Genomic DNA, 17265 nt, shown 5'->3' on the forward strand with positions numbered 1-17265 from the left:
ACTGTTATGACAGGTTAGAGGTTATAATTTGTTATTTTAAATGTTTGACTAGCAATACGCGCTGTTTCTTCTCAATCGACTGAATTACGATTGATTGCAGAGTGATTTAAACTAATAATTTACTTAACACTATCAACATTTGTCAATAGTATGACATAACCTATAAGCTCAGTTTCTCAACTTTTATGTCAATCTAACAATTAATCAATCAATCATAGTTTACGATAATGAAATATCAGTGTACAATTATTTACCTTTATTGTTGTAGTTGTTGTAAATGACGAATCTAAGCACTCCACATTTTCACGAATAAACATAGTTATCTGCTTTATCCCGTGCGGCGGACCCACAGTTAACTGCTTTATCCCGTGCGGATCCCGTGCGGCGGACCCACTGGACGGGCATCGTAACGTTACCGGGCGTTACACTTTTTTATGAGTGACTCCGAGCCGCAACCTAATTTAAGACGTTGTCACGTCAAAATGTTCTTCAGTTTCATTATAATTGTTTCATATAAAATATTATTATTATAATATAACATTAAGTTTCATATATTCCTCTTTCAGTAAGTATTCTCTGAGTTTTAAATTATTTTCTAGAAATTGTAATAAGTTACGCCCTTGAAATATGGGGCTGAAATAATAATTATATATATATATATATATATATATATGTGTGTGTGTGTGTGTGTGTGTGTGTGTGTGTGTGTGTGTGTTTTGTTTGTTTGAGAAGTATAAATTACAAATAGGCAGTAGTTAGTACTAATTTTTATTCACATCAAACCTAGTTGTAATTAGCCATTAGCAAGTTACACCTGGCATGAGCAACGACTTTTTAATCATTTCGCCTATTGTTGAATAGCGGAAATTCAACAACTCCGGTGCCCAGTGCAGGATGTGTCTTCAAAATTCCAGGCTGTGCCTACCTATCGAGAGAGTTTAGTACCTGCCTAATGATGTTAAAGTTGAACACAAAAAAGTTATTCTATCTAAAAGCAACAACAATATTGAATCCTACAATACATTATTATCACATCTCATAAGTTCAGTCTGTTAGTAGTAAAGTCAAGTATTTAATTGTTTATAGTTCTTGGCATTAACTAGTTGTATGAGGTGAGTGAGTCGTAAAAATTATTAATATAGAAAATATTTTGGGATTAAAATAAAAATGTAGTTACTTTCTTATTATCATTTCCTTCTTTATTATATTTGATAGGTTACTTTTGCTCAAGGATATTAGGTTTTAACTTTTCATTAGTTAGCCTAGCTTATTGAGCAATAGTTCATTTTCACCCCATTTACAGAGGGTAGGACAAGTAATTGTAATGGCAAATAAAAATAAATTTTCAGATAAATTTATGGTCAAAATTTGGGTAATAGTGAAATTGTATTCAGAGAAATAAACATTACAGCCATTCTTTTATAACAGACACCTCAGTATTAAAAAAAAATTTATGGTTGCCTGTAAAGTCGGTTTTAAACGGGCGAAGATTTTACGTGACAACGTCTTTTTCTCGGTAGAATATTTATTGATATGAATATTATTAAATTGCACAATAGGAACAAGGAATTGAATGAAAATAAAATTGCACAAATTTTAACTATACAAATATATTTTGTTTACTAAAAAACATTGTACATAATTTGAAATTAATTAAAATTTGTTATTGTAAATGGTTAAAGTTGAATAAAACATTTACTAAAATTGGAATTTGAAATTCTTGCTAAACACAGTTAAATTTCTAACTCCGCGTGTGGTGATTGGTCGGTTTAGTTCGTTTGTTTGGTCGCACTGTTATGACAGGTTAGAGGTTATAATTTGTTATTTTAAATGTTTGACTAGCAATACACGCTGTTTCTTCTCAATCGACTGAATTACGATTGATTGCAGAGTGATTTAAACTAATAATTTACTTAACACTATCAACATTTGTCAATAGTATGACATAACCTATAAACTCAGTTTCTCAACTTTTGTGTCAATCTAACAATTAATCAATCGGTAATTCTAAGCAATATATGGGTCAACCTCGATTTTTCTCATATTACAATATAATGTTACAATAGTCAATTAGAAAAGGAAATGACTAGAATTTCTTGCCGGAAAGCAGTTATAGGGAGCAGGCAACCGCCAGACGGTCATATATTGCTTAGAGTTACCTATTAGTGATCAGGGGCAACTGACGTGATCTGGGCTTCAAATTTGGAACTACTCGAGTTAATTTTTTTTCTAAAAGAGCAAGCAGCGCGAAGCGCTGCGCAGCGAGCAGGCATCGTGCGTGATCCTTTTTTTATTAAAAATTTCTGATAAATTGTTATTACATATTACAATATAATGCAGGTAATGTATGTAAAAACAATTTTAAACATTTAATTACATGCTGGAAAGCAAAGTAAACCAATATAATCCGCCCAATACAAAATCTCCGTAAAAATCTGGTAAAGGAATCTGTGTCATTCCTTTGGCCTGAATCAATTTAGTATATACGAAGATCACGCACGATGCTTGCCCGCTGCGCAGCGCTTCGCGCTGCTTGCTCTTCTAGAAAAAAAATTAACTCGAGTAGTTCCAAATTTTGAAGCCCAGATCACGTCAGTGCCCCTGATCACTAATAGGTAATTCTCGCGGTTTGCCTGCTCCCTATAAACTGCTTTCCAGCAAGAAATTCTTGTCATTTCCTTTTCTAATTGACTATTGGAACATTATATTGTAATATGAGTTGCCTGCTCCCTATAACTGCTTTCCGGCAAGAAATTCTAGTCATTTCCTTTTCTAATTGACTATTGGAACATTATTATATTGTAATATGAGAAAAATCGAGGTTGACCCATATATTGCTTAGAATTACCAATCAATCAATCATAGTTTACGATAATGAAATATCAGTGTACAATTATTTACCTTTATTGTTGTAGTTGTTGTAAATGAACGAATCTCAGCACTCCACATTTTCACGAATAAACATAGTTATCTGCTTTATCCCGTGCGGCGGACCCACTGACGGTGCATCGTAACGTTACCGGGCGTTACACTTTTTCATGAGTGACTCCGAGCCGCAACCTAATTTAAGACGTTGTCACGTCAAAATGAAATAAATTTAAAGTTAGTTTTTAAGACATATTTATTATGTTGTAAAATACTTTAATTTACCAAATCCAAAGAAAATAGTTTAATAGAAGATGTATATTTATTTTTTTATTCTAGGTTAAAGTTGCCTGTTGATGAGACAGTCTAACTAATAACAATAATCTAGTTTTTTAAAACAGCTGATTTTACCTAGTGTATAAGTGTTTCTCAGATTTGAGGTTAGAGAGAGGAAGCTTGGACATTTTACATAAACTTGAGCTGAATTTAAATAAAACTTGGTAAGTAAAACAAGTCCTTATTTCCAAATAATTCTGACGTATGTCACAGTGTCACATACGTAACAAGAAACATGAAAAAGTTTAAACTGCATCTCATCTAGAATGTTGACATGGATAACATTTTGTAAAAGTAAGGTCAAGTTATGATTGTTAATATGATATTTTTTATTTTATTTTTAAATATTATTCTTTGGCAAGTAAACTGTGTTACGTATGTGACACATCAAAATGTTACGTATGTGGACACATTAAGTTATGATACAAAAACTGTCAATTTGAAGAAGAATTAACTTAGGAAGTTAGTTTAACCTAGCCTATCTACCAAGTTAATCTATTTATTTGTTTATTTTAAAGCCTCCCAGACTGATTTATGTACAAAAAATAAAAGGTTGGCATAATTATAAAGTTTATAGTTTTGCTTGTGTTAGTGATGATTTGAAGCATTGTAAGAACTCTGTTTGGACATTTATAAAAGTTCTTGTAAAAGAAATTAATCAAATAGCTCCAGAAGTAAAACATTTACATATATTTTCTGATAACTGTGCTGGCCAATTTAAAAGCCGGTACACTATGTCAAATATTTGTTTTTGCAGAGGAAGACTTTGGTATTGCAATGAACTGGAATTTCTTTTGCTTCCAGCCATGGGAAGGGGGCTGTAGATGGTATCGGAGGGATGGTAAAGAGGATTGTACGGAGAGCAGTAAAGGGTCGGAAAGCTTTTGTTAATAACCCCAGAAGATTTCTACAGAGTGACATTGGAAAAAAAATGCAAAGAAATTCGGCTATTGTTTGTTTCAAAGGAAGAAATAGATCATAATAGAAAACATCTTGAGGAGAGATGGGGGTAAAATTCATCAAATAACTGGTATTCAAGCAATGCACCACTTTCAAGCATATAGTGATCACAAGATACTGATTAGCAGGACATCAAAAATCACTCATGCTTAAAGTTGACATTAAGAATGAAGAATATGACGCTACAAAACTGTCAACCCGACGACGGCTACACTATGAAGATGCTTACAGTGATGAATCTTATGATGATAAGTATGAGAGTACTGGAAAATGCACAGATGGAGACAGATGAAGAGCCCATTATCAAACACTGATAGAAATGTCCTACACCCAAATCCTAGTGACTTTGTATTAGTGAAATTATTAAGTAATAAAATGAAAGAATTTCGCTACGTAGCAGTTTGCCAGAGCAAAGTAAATGAAGATATTGTAGTCCACTTTCTTGAGAAAGTATGGGGAGGATACTACACTGTTTAAAATTGATGAAAATGATGAAAGGCTCGTGGCTACTTAAGACATTATCCGGGTGTTGGAACAACCTAAAATTAAAACCGTTGAGTTCGTGTAACTTTATCAGTTTCCAAAAACTGTACATGTTAAAGAAAGTGTGACTATGTTCTGGTTAGTTTTACTTAGAACAAAAGTGTACCCAACTTATTTAAAAAATTAATATTGTAGAAATAGTTATAAGGAGCCTTAATATACATATATGTGAATTTAGTACCTAAGTTTTATTGTAACGTTTTTCTATGTGAATTGATAACAGTTACCTATTTTGTTGGTTCAGTTCAGTTGTAAGGATATCACTTTTACATAGAATAAGTTGTTATTTTTATCATAAATAGTGGTTTCTTGGTACTCTAGTTATACTTGTCACATACGTAACAAAACAACCTGTCACATACGTAACAACAAATCACAATTTTTAACAAGTATTCAAAACATGTTGGTACATTGATTAATTAAGAGTTGTACGTAAATATTAATTAGGAATGCAATTTATTTTATTTTAAATTTTATCGAAGGAAAAATTAACAGAATTTTACCATTATGTACCTAACACTCTAAGGATGAGTGCCTTTCATGTCACAAACGTAACAGCCATAAAAACATGTATTGCTTGGAAAATAATAAAAATTTTTGTGCCCAATTTTGTATACTTTTGAATTAAATCACCTTCTATATACACTGAACTGTGATAAATGTATTTATATAATTTTACTTTATTTATATTTCACCATAAATGTGTCTAAGTGTCACATACGTAACAAAAGAATGGCTGCATACCTAATCTAAATACTTGGCTTGATAATTGTCACATTAACGGCCGGAGCGGCAAAATACGAGTTTTGCGTTATTAACTTATTGGAATCGTCCTACAGAACAAAACAATATAAGGTTTGACGGGGTGGAAATGAGAAATAACGAAGTTCTAGAACATCAAAAATGGAACAACTGTTGATGTGCGGAGCAATATTTCCATGTTCTACATCCACATCGGGCATCACGTGACCTTTTGTGACCATGATTCAACCTCGTGATGACGTCATACGATGTGGCACCATCTTTGCAAATGTAAATGAAAAATAATACTGAAATGAGCAGAATTTTGATCCAAATGAACAGTGTTTTTCTTAAATTTCGAGCTACAAATTAATTAGTTGTTATCAAGTTGAGACGAGTGCCTCCGGCCATCAGCGCAGGCTTCGGCAGCACCTGGTGCTGCCCCATGCTGATGTCAACGAAAGAAAAACATCCCTTGAGATAGTACCTATCAGTAAAATATCAAATTCTAGAGGGGCTGATCAGAAATATAAATTGAATTGTAATGGAAAGGTAATTATGTACCGTGTAAAAAACTTAATAAATCATGAATAACCCTAATATAAATATATAAATGGACATTAATAGATAACACTTACCATTAGTGTGTTCCACAGAATGTACAGAAACTAAATAATCTCGTTTCGGTCGAAACGTAAACTCTTAACATGCCCGAAAAAACACTCCCACACACCAGTTCACTACGATTGGTCGAATTAGTGGATGGTTGATCCATGATCGTCACGCACTCACTCGATCCAAACTACAGTACACGATATCTAGTGAAGCACTGACTTCTGCCCCGGAGCTTTCAGATAACAGATACGCTATCAGTCCCACCCGCAGATAATATTTACGAAACACCAATTCACTATGATTGGTCGAACTAGTGGCTGGTTGATCCATGATTTTCACGCACTCACTCGATCCAACCTACAGTACACGTTATCTCTGACTTCTGCCCCAGAGCGCTCAGATAACAGATACGTTATCAGTTCCAGCCGCAGATAATATTTACAGATATCCAGACATAGCACACAAACAGAACATTAAACATTAAGAACTTAACTATTTATGTACATACCCTCTAAAATCATGTTATTTGTCATTTGCACTCCCTAAAACCATATATATTTTTTGTTCAGGAGGATGAGCAGAATATGTTGATAATGTCAAATTCGTGATTTGCCAGGTCAGCCTTTAATCTTATAATTTTCCTTGGCTTATGCTCAGATTTGTCCCGGCTGCAATAAAATAAGTGGTCACCATGATTATCGAAATATTGATTAGAAATATCTATAATATTGTATATAAAAACATTTGACCTATAGATTATCATCATCATCATCATCCGACGTTTCCGTTATCACGGGTCATCGTACACAGCCTCCTCCACTTTTGTCTGTCATTCCAGGTCTCCTCTTCCTCCACCTGCATTTTCTGTAGTCCCCTTCTCTCTATGTCTTTCCACACTTGTTCCTCCCATCTTCCTCTCGGTCTTCCTCTTGGTCTTCTTCCTCTTTCCTCCTTCTCTGGAGACAGAAGGAGGAAAGGACAGTGCTATTCTAGGCATTCTATTATCTCCCATCCTCTTCACATGCCCCATCCACTGTATTCTTCTTCTTTCCATTGTCTCTTGCAAGTGAAACTACCTTCAATCTTTCTCTGGTTATTTCGTTCCTTATTCTATCTCTTCTTGTAGTCTTCTCTATCCCTCTTAAAAATCTCATTTCTGCAGCTTGCAATCTGCTTAAATCATTTTTAGTTCACGTCCACGTCTCTGCTCCATATAATAAAATTGGTTGGAAATAAGATTTGGTTGGAAATGACCTATAGATATTCATAAATAATAATTGCCAGCTGCTATTTTTTTGACAGAATAACAGTATAGTTCAAATTAAGTTATCTATGAGTCAAGAATGGCGCAGTACATGCTCTTTTTGTATAAAATTTTATTTGAGTGTTTGAGTGGCTACAGGATAATGATATTACTCTTTTAAATCCAAAGTGTCCAGTTTGTAGTGAGGAAATGAAAACTAGAATTAAAGGGGAAAATCAACTGGTGTTTAGTTGCAGGAAAAGTCAAAACAAACACTACGTTTTGTTTGTTGTCAAAACACAATAAACGTACTTGAGAAGACTTTTATTTACGCTCTAAATTTAGTTTAATGAATGCATTAACAATCACCTACTATTAATTGGTACTAAACCTACTATGACCTTTTAATAAATTAATGTAGTTTTGACGTCATAATATGTGCAGAAATACCATTGCAGATTGGCTATCATTTTGTAGAAAAGATTGTTATGTATGTTTGTACAAATATAACTAAAGTGTTTTTATTGTATATAATCTTAAATACCTGTATTTATTTTACATAGTATAAAAATGCAATCTTTTAAAATTTTTAACGTAATTTAGTTTAACATTATTGCTTCAAATTAATTTAAACAAAGTAAAATCATGTGTAGAACATTACAATGGATTTTCTGGTATGCAGTATAAATATTTGTAATATGGAATAAAATAATTCAGAATACAGTCGAACCTCAGTAAGATGAATTTCTTTCAAATCCCTTTGAAACTTGCGTAATATTCAATACTAAAAACACCTTTATACCGATTTTCATGCTAGTAATGGCTGAATGGAAAAACTAAAAAAAGGAACGATATTGTTTTTTAAAATAAGTGTGACAAAAGTGCGTCAGTTGATAGTATATAATATGCGATAATTGGAAAGAAAAACCTGTTGGTATTACTGAGGAGTATCACCCAGATGACATGTATAGGGTGCAAATTAAGTTCTGATACGCCTGGATATATTCTAAACAGATTGAGATATTGATATAAAACCTTCACAATACCTATTAAAATATTTGTTTGGACTTTATGGATAAAATAAAGGATAAAAATATTTCTCTCCCCTTTTTCGAAGGGGAAAGGGGGGTCACTTGAAATTTTCAAATCCCTCCTATCTTGTGAGATATCATTTGAAAGGTAAATTCAAAAGAAATACAATGACATGAACCAAACTCTACAATGATCCTAGCAAAAGTTATGGGAAAACGGTGGTTCCTTACATGTAAGGGTGTATATTAAGTCCTGATACATCTGGATATATTCCCAATGGGTTGAAATATCAATGTACAGCCTTCACCATACTTATTAAATTACTTTTTTAGATTTTTTTAGAGTAACCAAAATTTTACCCACTTTTCAAATGGGTACTTAAACCAAAATGATAAATTGGATTTACGAAACCATAATAAAACCAATGGCCACATATGCTGCCTTAGTGTGGTGGCCGAAAGTAGAACAAACAACAGCTGCTAAAAGGCTACAGAGTCTTCAAAGGCTAGCATTGCTTAAGCATCAAGGGAGCAATGAGATCCTGCCCAACACTAGCAATTGAAGCGGTCCTTAGATACACTCCTCTGGGGCAGGAGGTGGTGAGAACAGCCGCTCTAAGTGCAATGAAGCTTCTAGGAACAAAGGTAATTAATGCTACCTCCTTTGAAGGCCACATGAAGATATTGCAAAAATTTCCTGAGGCTGAAATGCTAACCAAAGTGTCAGACGCAACGGTTAAGAAATACTCCTTTGACAAACCATATATGGTCTCTATCGGAAGTAGGGAGAAATGGATTAAAAAGGAGGCCTACCCTACAAAAGGAGTTCTGAAGTTTTACACTGATGGTTCACGCCTTGACTCTAGGGCAGGATACAGAATACACGGACCTGGAGTCGACATGGCTGTGCCCCTAGGAAGACATGCCATGGTTTTTCAGGCAGAGGTCATGGCAATAGACTCATGTTCCAGAAGGCTCATACAAATGAGGACTAAAGGATTAAAATTCCTAATACTTTCTGATAGTCAGGCTGCACTGAAGGCACTTGATATCTGTTCGTTTGATTCGAAAGCGGTCTGGGAATGTAAGAATGCTCTAGCAGAGCTGGCAATGAATAATAACAGAGTAACACTTGGTTGGGTCCAGGGTCATGAAGGTATTCATGGAAATGAAAAAGCAGACATCCTCGCCAAAAAGGGAGCGGAATCCACAATGGTGGGGCCTGAGCCAGGTTGTGGGATAGCCTCCAACATTAAAGTTTTGGTCAAAGATTGGGAAAAGAGAATAAGACACAATAATTGGAGTAGAGCCTCAGGATTAAGACTATCCAAATTGTTTATCTCTCCTTACGTTAAAGGGTGGACAGCTCTCTTAGACCAGAATAAGGAGGATATAAGACTATATTAGGAATGTTGACAGGACATGGCCCTCTAAGGAAGCATCTTATGAAGGTAGGCCTTAGCCAGAGTAACGAGTGTAGACTCTGTGGAGAGGAGGAGGAGTCAGCAGAGCACATTTGGTTAGATTGTCCTGCCATCGTAGAAACTCGGAAAAGATACCTGGGAGCATATCTCCTCAGCCCCAAGGATATCAGAGAACAGGAGCCCTCAAATCTGATTGGTTTTTTAAAAAGCCTCGGACTTTGAAGGCACAAAATTAAAGTAAGGGAGACTTAAAGGTCCTTTTAGGACTAAGCGCGAGGACAAACTGTCCTTTTCCCTCAGGAAGGAAAAAAAGGCCTGGAGTGACAGAGAAAACTGTTTCTAACTGTTATAAAAAATTTTGCTTTTAAGTGACAATTCCCGAAGATGAGGATGATGATCAACCTCTAATGCTAGCACCCACAGACGCACTTAAGTAAGCCTAGCTCAAAACTAGAGTAAAGTTCTTTTAAAGGCTTCTATTCAATCCTCAAATCCTCCTCAAGAAGATGAAGTAGCTGAAGATGATGAGGAGGATGCATGAGCAGACAGTGATCAATCTGAACTGTCAATGAAAGACTCAGGAGTAGATATTGATGTGCAAAAGTGTTTTTCCCTGAAGAAAAATAGTTTAAATCAAAGTGTAGTGAAAGCCATTGTTGAGTTATAATCCACTTTGGATATGTAACCATTCATGAAGGTAACAATCAAAAATTGATAACATTTCAAGATTTGCAATTTTTTGTGTGAAATATTGATCTGTTATAACAAGTGGTTTAATACATACATGGATACTGTGTTTCAAAAATTGTTGCGTGTTTTTTTTTTATCTAGGCTGCATTGAAAAATAGCTTTAATTACATTAAAAATAGTTCATACTACAGAGGTTGGTCACAAATATCTTTGTTTTATAGTTTATCTGAGAGAGAGGAGAAACCTCTATAAGATGAATAACAGCAGTATTAAACCTTGATAAGACGATTTTTTTCAGCCTTAAAATTAATATTGATGTTTCTGTATTTATTTTAAACTTTTATTTATCTTATTTTTTAATTACAGTAGTGTTTTTATGCTCTAGTATTATGTTTTATTGTAATTCAGCTAAGCTTAGACATTTTCATTTCTAGCTCTTGTGTGGGGGAGTAATGGATGATAAAAAACGGAAACTGACTATTCTGTATGGCAGCCAAACAGGATCAGCACAGGAAGTAGCAGAAAGGATGTGGAGAGAGGCTCGGTGGTAATTAATGATCTTATCTTGTATATCACTTTGTCAATAATATTTGTTGTAATTCACATACACATAGCCATTAACCAATTTGCATATAATAAGCATAAGTATGACGGAAACTCAAGTTGCTGGAAAAACCCACTCAAATATTGTAGTCAATATTTTTATCTACCTGGCGAATGATGGAAACTTGTTATGGGTAATGTGTAGCTATCGGTTTTATTTTGGAAGGTCGTGTTTATTGAAAATAAATAATTTGTGAAAACACTTTAGTACTATTTGCTTCTTAAGTAGTACATGGCACTGCTGTAAAATGTTACTTGTTCTTGCTTTAAAAATTCAGCTAAATTTATGTATAGTAAAATAATATAGTAAGTCTTTCCTCATTACTTTTTATCAATATGGTTCTAATAAATTTAGAATCCAAGTGTTTCAGTATGACACACTTTATTCTTTCCCTGCTTCTAGCTGGCACAATTTGATATTCCCAATTCCATTTTTGTGTCATTTGTTTTGGCCGATTTGACGTCTAGCCAATTGTTTTGTTAGTTATAGTTGGTGAATTTTATGACAGATATTTTATTATTTTGTTTGTACTATAAATACACAGTTCAAGCAAGACATAGGTTTAGATTTTTTCACTTGAAGTTAGAATTGTTTCTTCAAGAATGATTTTGTAATTACAGGTAGACCAATCCCCTTTTAAGTCTTATCTCTTTGAGTGCCAAGTATTTATTGAGTGGGTATACTGAAAAGTGCCTGGTATTTTTCTAGTGGGTGTACCTAAAAGTGCCAGCCCTTTTGAAGGCATTTTGCAAGGTTTTAGTAAAAAATTCACAGTTCGATTATTAAGTTATCAACATGATTCTTTTTTTATTTTTCTCTGAAAACTCTGTTTAATTAACATAAAATAACAAAGTTACCAGTTATTTATTAGTTTATTATATAATTTTGGTGTCATTAGACTTTAGATCAAATATTATCCTTTAATTTTTGTATAAAAAAGTTGCTATATTCTGAAATTCAAAAAAAGTTTGAATGGCTGCCACTTCAAAAATATTAAAGATAATATCATTATAAAATATTTTGTAGTATCTGGCCTTCTTATCATTTGAGCCAAATTTGGTATGATATAATTTATTAATTTTTAATATATTAATTCTTTAATAAAAACCATATCATCTGATGAGAAACATCAGAAACTGATGGATATCAAGCACCGGAGACCCATGTTTATATGGTGAGATTTGTTTGTCTTGATCTCAGCAATAATGTGATATACCTTTGTCCAGAGAGTTACGGGATACCCTGTATTGTAGCATACAATTAGTTCAACCTTTGTATACCCACCGGGGACCCAGCATCCACCAGAAAGTTACTGGGCTTATATAGGTTAAAACACCATTCTAACCAGTTAGAGTCGGTGCAGTTTTAACGCTGATTGTTTAATGACATAAATGTAATATCTAAAATTAGGTTCCGAAGACTAAAACAACAATGAACTAAATATCTTGATATAAGTGCAATATAAGTACCTGGTTGGAGTCACATTTGAGACTATATGGAGACAGTAAAGTATAATTACCTGGCATCTTTGTAGCTTCCCTCTCTGTCAGTTCACAGATGTCTATCACTGAGGATTCTGTAAACATGCACATGCACCAACACCTAAGCCAAGCAAAGAAATGCACTACCTCTATAGCTACATATGTAACGCGACCGATTTGGGGATTAATTGGTATCCGCTGCCACCACCGGATGATTCCGGAAAAAGAAATAAAGTTTGTGCAACAACGTTTGAATTTTAAAAAACACTGTTTATTAAAGATTAATTTATAGAAATCACACAATTTACATTGGTTAAAAAGGGGAGAGCACTTCTGAATGATATAAAGTATTGAATTACATTATTGAAAGAATTTAGAAAAGTTTTAAAATAGGGCAACAGAGAGTTACATGTCTACGAGTCTGAGGCCTGAACTAGACTCGCTTCCCAGCACACGCAGGTGCTGACTCTGCATTGTCAGCAGTCTTACTGCTGACCTCCTCGACAGTGCTGTACACTTTACAATTATTATGTCTTTAGTTAAATTTTACTAAATGAATGAAATTTGTATATAACCAAATAAAGCATAATTTCTTGAATTATTATTAATATTGGGTTCGGGTCGTTACACATACTTAAATTAACCCTTTGAGTGCCAAGTATTTATTGAGTGGGTATACTGAAAAGTGCCAGGTATTTTTCTAGTGGGTGTAACTAAAAGTGCCAGCCCTTTTGCAAGGTTTTAGTAAAAAATTCACAGTTTGATTATTTAATAAGCTATCAACATGATTCTTTCTTTATTTTTCTCTGAAAACTCTGTTTAATTAACATAAAATAACAAAGTTACCATAACACTAAATTTAGGAATACCAAAAATGGACTTACCTAAAAAAAATTCAAACAGTTTTGATAATTTCATTTTTCAACCAAATTATTATGACAAAAAAAATTCATATCCTGTTCTTAGTCCATATCACTGGAAAGTGTATGCAATTGTCTGTAAATCTTGAAAAATTTATATTATTATCTTCAATAATGAGTGAGTTATACAACTTTTAAGAAACTATTGTCACATTGTTTCCGGTAGCTATGGCAACCAAAAATGTTTATATGTGAGTTTCATAATTCAAAGTTTGTAAAATAAACACAAAAGCTATACAAACACACTTAAGCTTGATGAAAACTCCTTTGAAAGTACATATATACACAAAAAATCCACATGAAATATTTAAAACTCGACCTAACCAGTGTTTTTAGCAATGGTGTTTAGGGAGGCATTTTGAATGTAAGCCTTTCTTACACTTTACACATATGAATGATGATTTTTTTCACTTGCCACCTGCCTGTGTGCTTTCTCTGCTACAGATGCAGCAATTTTTTTCTCTGTTATCAGGAATTTTTTCAATGAGACCATAAATAATACCTGTATCTCCACCAGCACCAACCCTGCTAATGCGCGTTGGAGTAATGTTCACCAAATCTGAAACATTGGGCCGGTTTTCTTGCAATGCAAGCCAATCCTTTGCTAAGTCCTCTACAACTGATATGGTATAATGTAATCCGTTTAAAGGCTTTTCTGTATTATTCTGGTACAGAATATAAGAATTTAGTACCATACGGGCAATTATATTAAAAGTTACTTTCTTCCAAACTTTTACAGTTCTGCGATCATCCAAATACTGAGAAAGCATTTGGTCATTCCCATCTATGCCTCCCATAAAATCATTATAATCTCGCACCATTTTAGGTTTATTAGTTATGCGAATAGAATTTCCTCGATTTTTGCTCTTGCGTTCATTTTCCGCTTTAGCTTTGGTGGATAACAGTAGAACTTGTTTTCTTTGACTTTGTTTTCCCTAAAACCTAGCAACATGTAGTCTTTTCTCAAATATTTTGTATCTCCAACTTTAAATTTGGAATCCCCTTTCTATTATGTCTTAGTGTGCCAGTCAAAAATGTTAATTGAGATAAACAACGCACTGAGAAATATGCGTCACAATCTGTTGACAAGTGAAGTCAGTGCCTTCTAGATTGATTTTCGTTAGTCAATTGATCGGAAGTGTACTATAACAATTTATTTTGAAAAGAACAATTCTTCACAAACATTTCAATATGATAATATTTAAAAATATTAAAGCTTACAATTTTTAGTGACTTTTTCCCGAACGTCCGGTAAAATCGGACGTCGGCACTTTTCGGCCAACTTTTGTCGTCCTGTAAAATCAGACGTTGGCACTTTTCAGACACCTTTTGTCGCCCGGTAAAATCAGACGTTGGCACTCAAAGGGTCTTATTCTATCTGTCCTCATGGGCCACTGGCCTGTGTAAGAACTTATCCAACAGCATAAGGGAGAGAGTTGATAAAGTACAAGGTCAATAATACTGATAAAAAGCTTACCTTGTTACATTTGGTTTTAATTGTAAATAACCAATGGTCACAGACAAGATTTGAACCTGCACTCTATAACTTAACCCAAAGTTCGCCTTAGACTGCTTGGCCATCTGCACTCCAGTCGCAGTAAACACAGAAAGTTGTAGTGTTTACTATTGTATTGTAATAAGTTATTGATGTTAGTTTTCTACATTTTAAAGCTTAGTTATAAAACATTTGATAGAAGCACCACCATTAGAAAATAGCAGGGACCATTCAGTGAGGCCCGCCGAGTTGTAATCATAATCCTCCATTAGACAGAGAAAGCTGCTACAGCCTCCCATAGCAGCCCTCCAATTGCAGAATACAATCATGTATTTGTAAAACTGAACTGCAGGGGTTAATCTTCTAAAAAAGTATAATTTTGTAATTTACAATTTTAAACACTTAAGAAAAAAAATTGAATGAAAACAACTACCAATAATTATAATTGTATAACTGATTGAGTTCATAAAGGCTATATGGTGAAATGCTAAACTCGTATTCTTTTGTTTCTTCCTAAATACTTTAATAGTTGACAATTGTCTAATTAAAAAGAGACTCATGAGGAAATTGGTCTACATGTCGACAGCATAATTTTTAAAGAGTGAACCTTTTCAGGTTGGATTTATGGCATTGTACCCTATTAATAGAGATCTATAATTTGATGTACTACTCAACCTATGCTCTAATTTAAGATTTCCATCTGACTCCTTGCGGGCCATTCCCCTGACATGATAACAAAATGCTAGTTACTTCAAAAAGTAGATTTATAGGTGCAGTAATGATGGACCAAGTTTTATTGCTTTACCTGTAATCGTTCAGGAATTATCAAACCCATGTGGGACTTTTTTACATCTGTATATATGTGTATGTATATATAATATTATATTTACAGCAATATAATATTAGTCAAATTTATTATAAGCTAGGATTCATTAATAAATGAAAATGATATACAGATAAGAAAACTTTGTATTGTACTGTAAACATATAACTTTGGAATATACTAATAATGATCATATTTTGCCAATAATGTTCAAAAATACCAAATTTCGTATACTTTGGTGTTTCATCCTAATTTTACAAAACTAAGATCCTAAATTTAAAATTAGGTTGTTACAGTTAAAGTATGCAAATTATATATATATATATAAAAAATCAAATAAAGGGCACAGCGATGGGGACAAAAATGGCTCCTTCATACGCCAATCTTTTTATGGGGTTACTCGAGAAAAACTTTTTTATCAACCCAAAAATTTCAACCCTTGGCTTGGTTTCGTTATATTGATGATATATTTCTTGTTTGGAATAATGGAATGGAACATTTGAAACAATTCCTAGAAGAATTAAACGATTTTTCATCACTAAATTTCACCTGGAAAACATCGCCAAATTCTGTGACCTTCCTTGATGTAGACGTTTTATTAAACAGCGGTCGTTTTAAAACTAAAATTCATGTCAAGGACACAAATAGTATGCAATATTTACATTATGATAGCTGCCATCCACAGTATGTAAAGAAATCTATACCCAAGGGTCTTGCTCTAAGAGCTAAGAATCTATGTACAGATGACACTGACTTCCAAAATTATGTAACAACATTATCAAATTCATTAATCAACAGAGGATACCCTGCAAAATTAATTAACAGTGAAATAGCTAAGCCTAAAAAACACAAACCATGTTTTAAGTGTTGTGGAAAAAGATGCCAAATTTGTAACTCAGTACCATCCTGGATTATACAAAGTAAATGGAATTATGAAGACCGCCTACAAAATATTGGAACAATCTCCAGAAACAAAGGATCTTTTTAATAGACCTCCTAGAATTATTTTCAAAAGACCACCAAATCTGAAAAATCTATTAGTTCATCCAAAATACATTAAAGATAAAACATACATTAAAGATAAATTTCAACACACAAATTTCAAACACAATGCCATCCATGCAATAAACCACGCTGTGGAATATGCAATATGATGCAATCTACAAACTGTTACAAAAGTTGCGTTACGCACAAAAAATATTCTATTGCAGAAGATATCACATGTAACAGTGAAAATGTAGTCTATAAATTATCCTGTCAACATTGCCCTAAAGACTACATTGGAGAAACATCTACGTCACTTAGGCTGAGGATGAACAATCATCGTGCCGATGTTCGACGTCAAAATTTACTTAGACCCGTATCTGCACACGCTGTCCAACACAACAAAACCTTTGAAAATTGTTTCTCTCTAATTGGCATCAAGAAGTTTCAAAATTATGACAATAAAGAATACACAAAATTATTACTAAGAAGATATGAACAAGCAAATAT

General features: G+C 33.6%; 1 protein-coding gene across 3 annotated transcripts in view; it reads left to right on the forward strand.

Annotated features, from left to right (window-relative positions):
* Nucleotides 1-917: 917 nt before the first annotated feature.
* Nucleotides 918-17265, forward strand: part of LOC124360421 (NADPH-dependent diflavin oxidoreductase 1) — a 40854-nt gene continuing 24506 nt past the window's right edge. Inside the window, exons 1-2 of one of the 3 annotated variants that reach the window (XM_046814041.1) lie at nt 918-1112; nt 10883-10995. In XM_046814041.1, coding sequence (XP_046669997.1) covers nt 10901-10995 — 95 coding nt within the window. In that variant the 5' untranslated portion in view covers nt 918-1112; nt 10883-10900. The remainder of the gene's footprint in view (nt 1113-10882; nt 10996-17265) is intronic. The other 2 variants (XM_046814038.1, XM_046814039.1) reach the window with 2 other exon arrangements.

This window comes from Homalodisca vitripennis, chromosome 4, assembly GCF_021130785.1.
Source record: "Homalodisca vitripennis isolate AUS2020 chromosome 4, UT_GWSS_2.1, whole genome shotgun sequence".
Lineage (NCBI taxonomy): Eukaryota > Metazoa > Arthropoda > Insecta > Hemiptera > Cicadellidae > Homalodisca > Homalodisca vitripennis.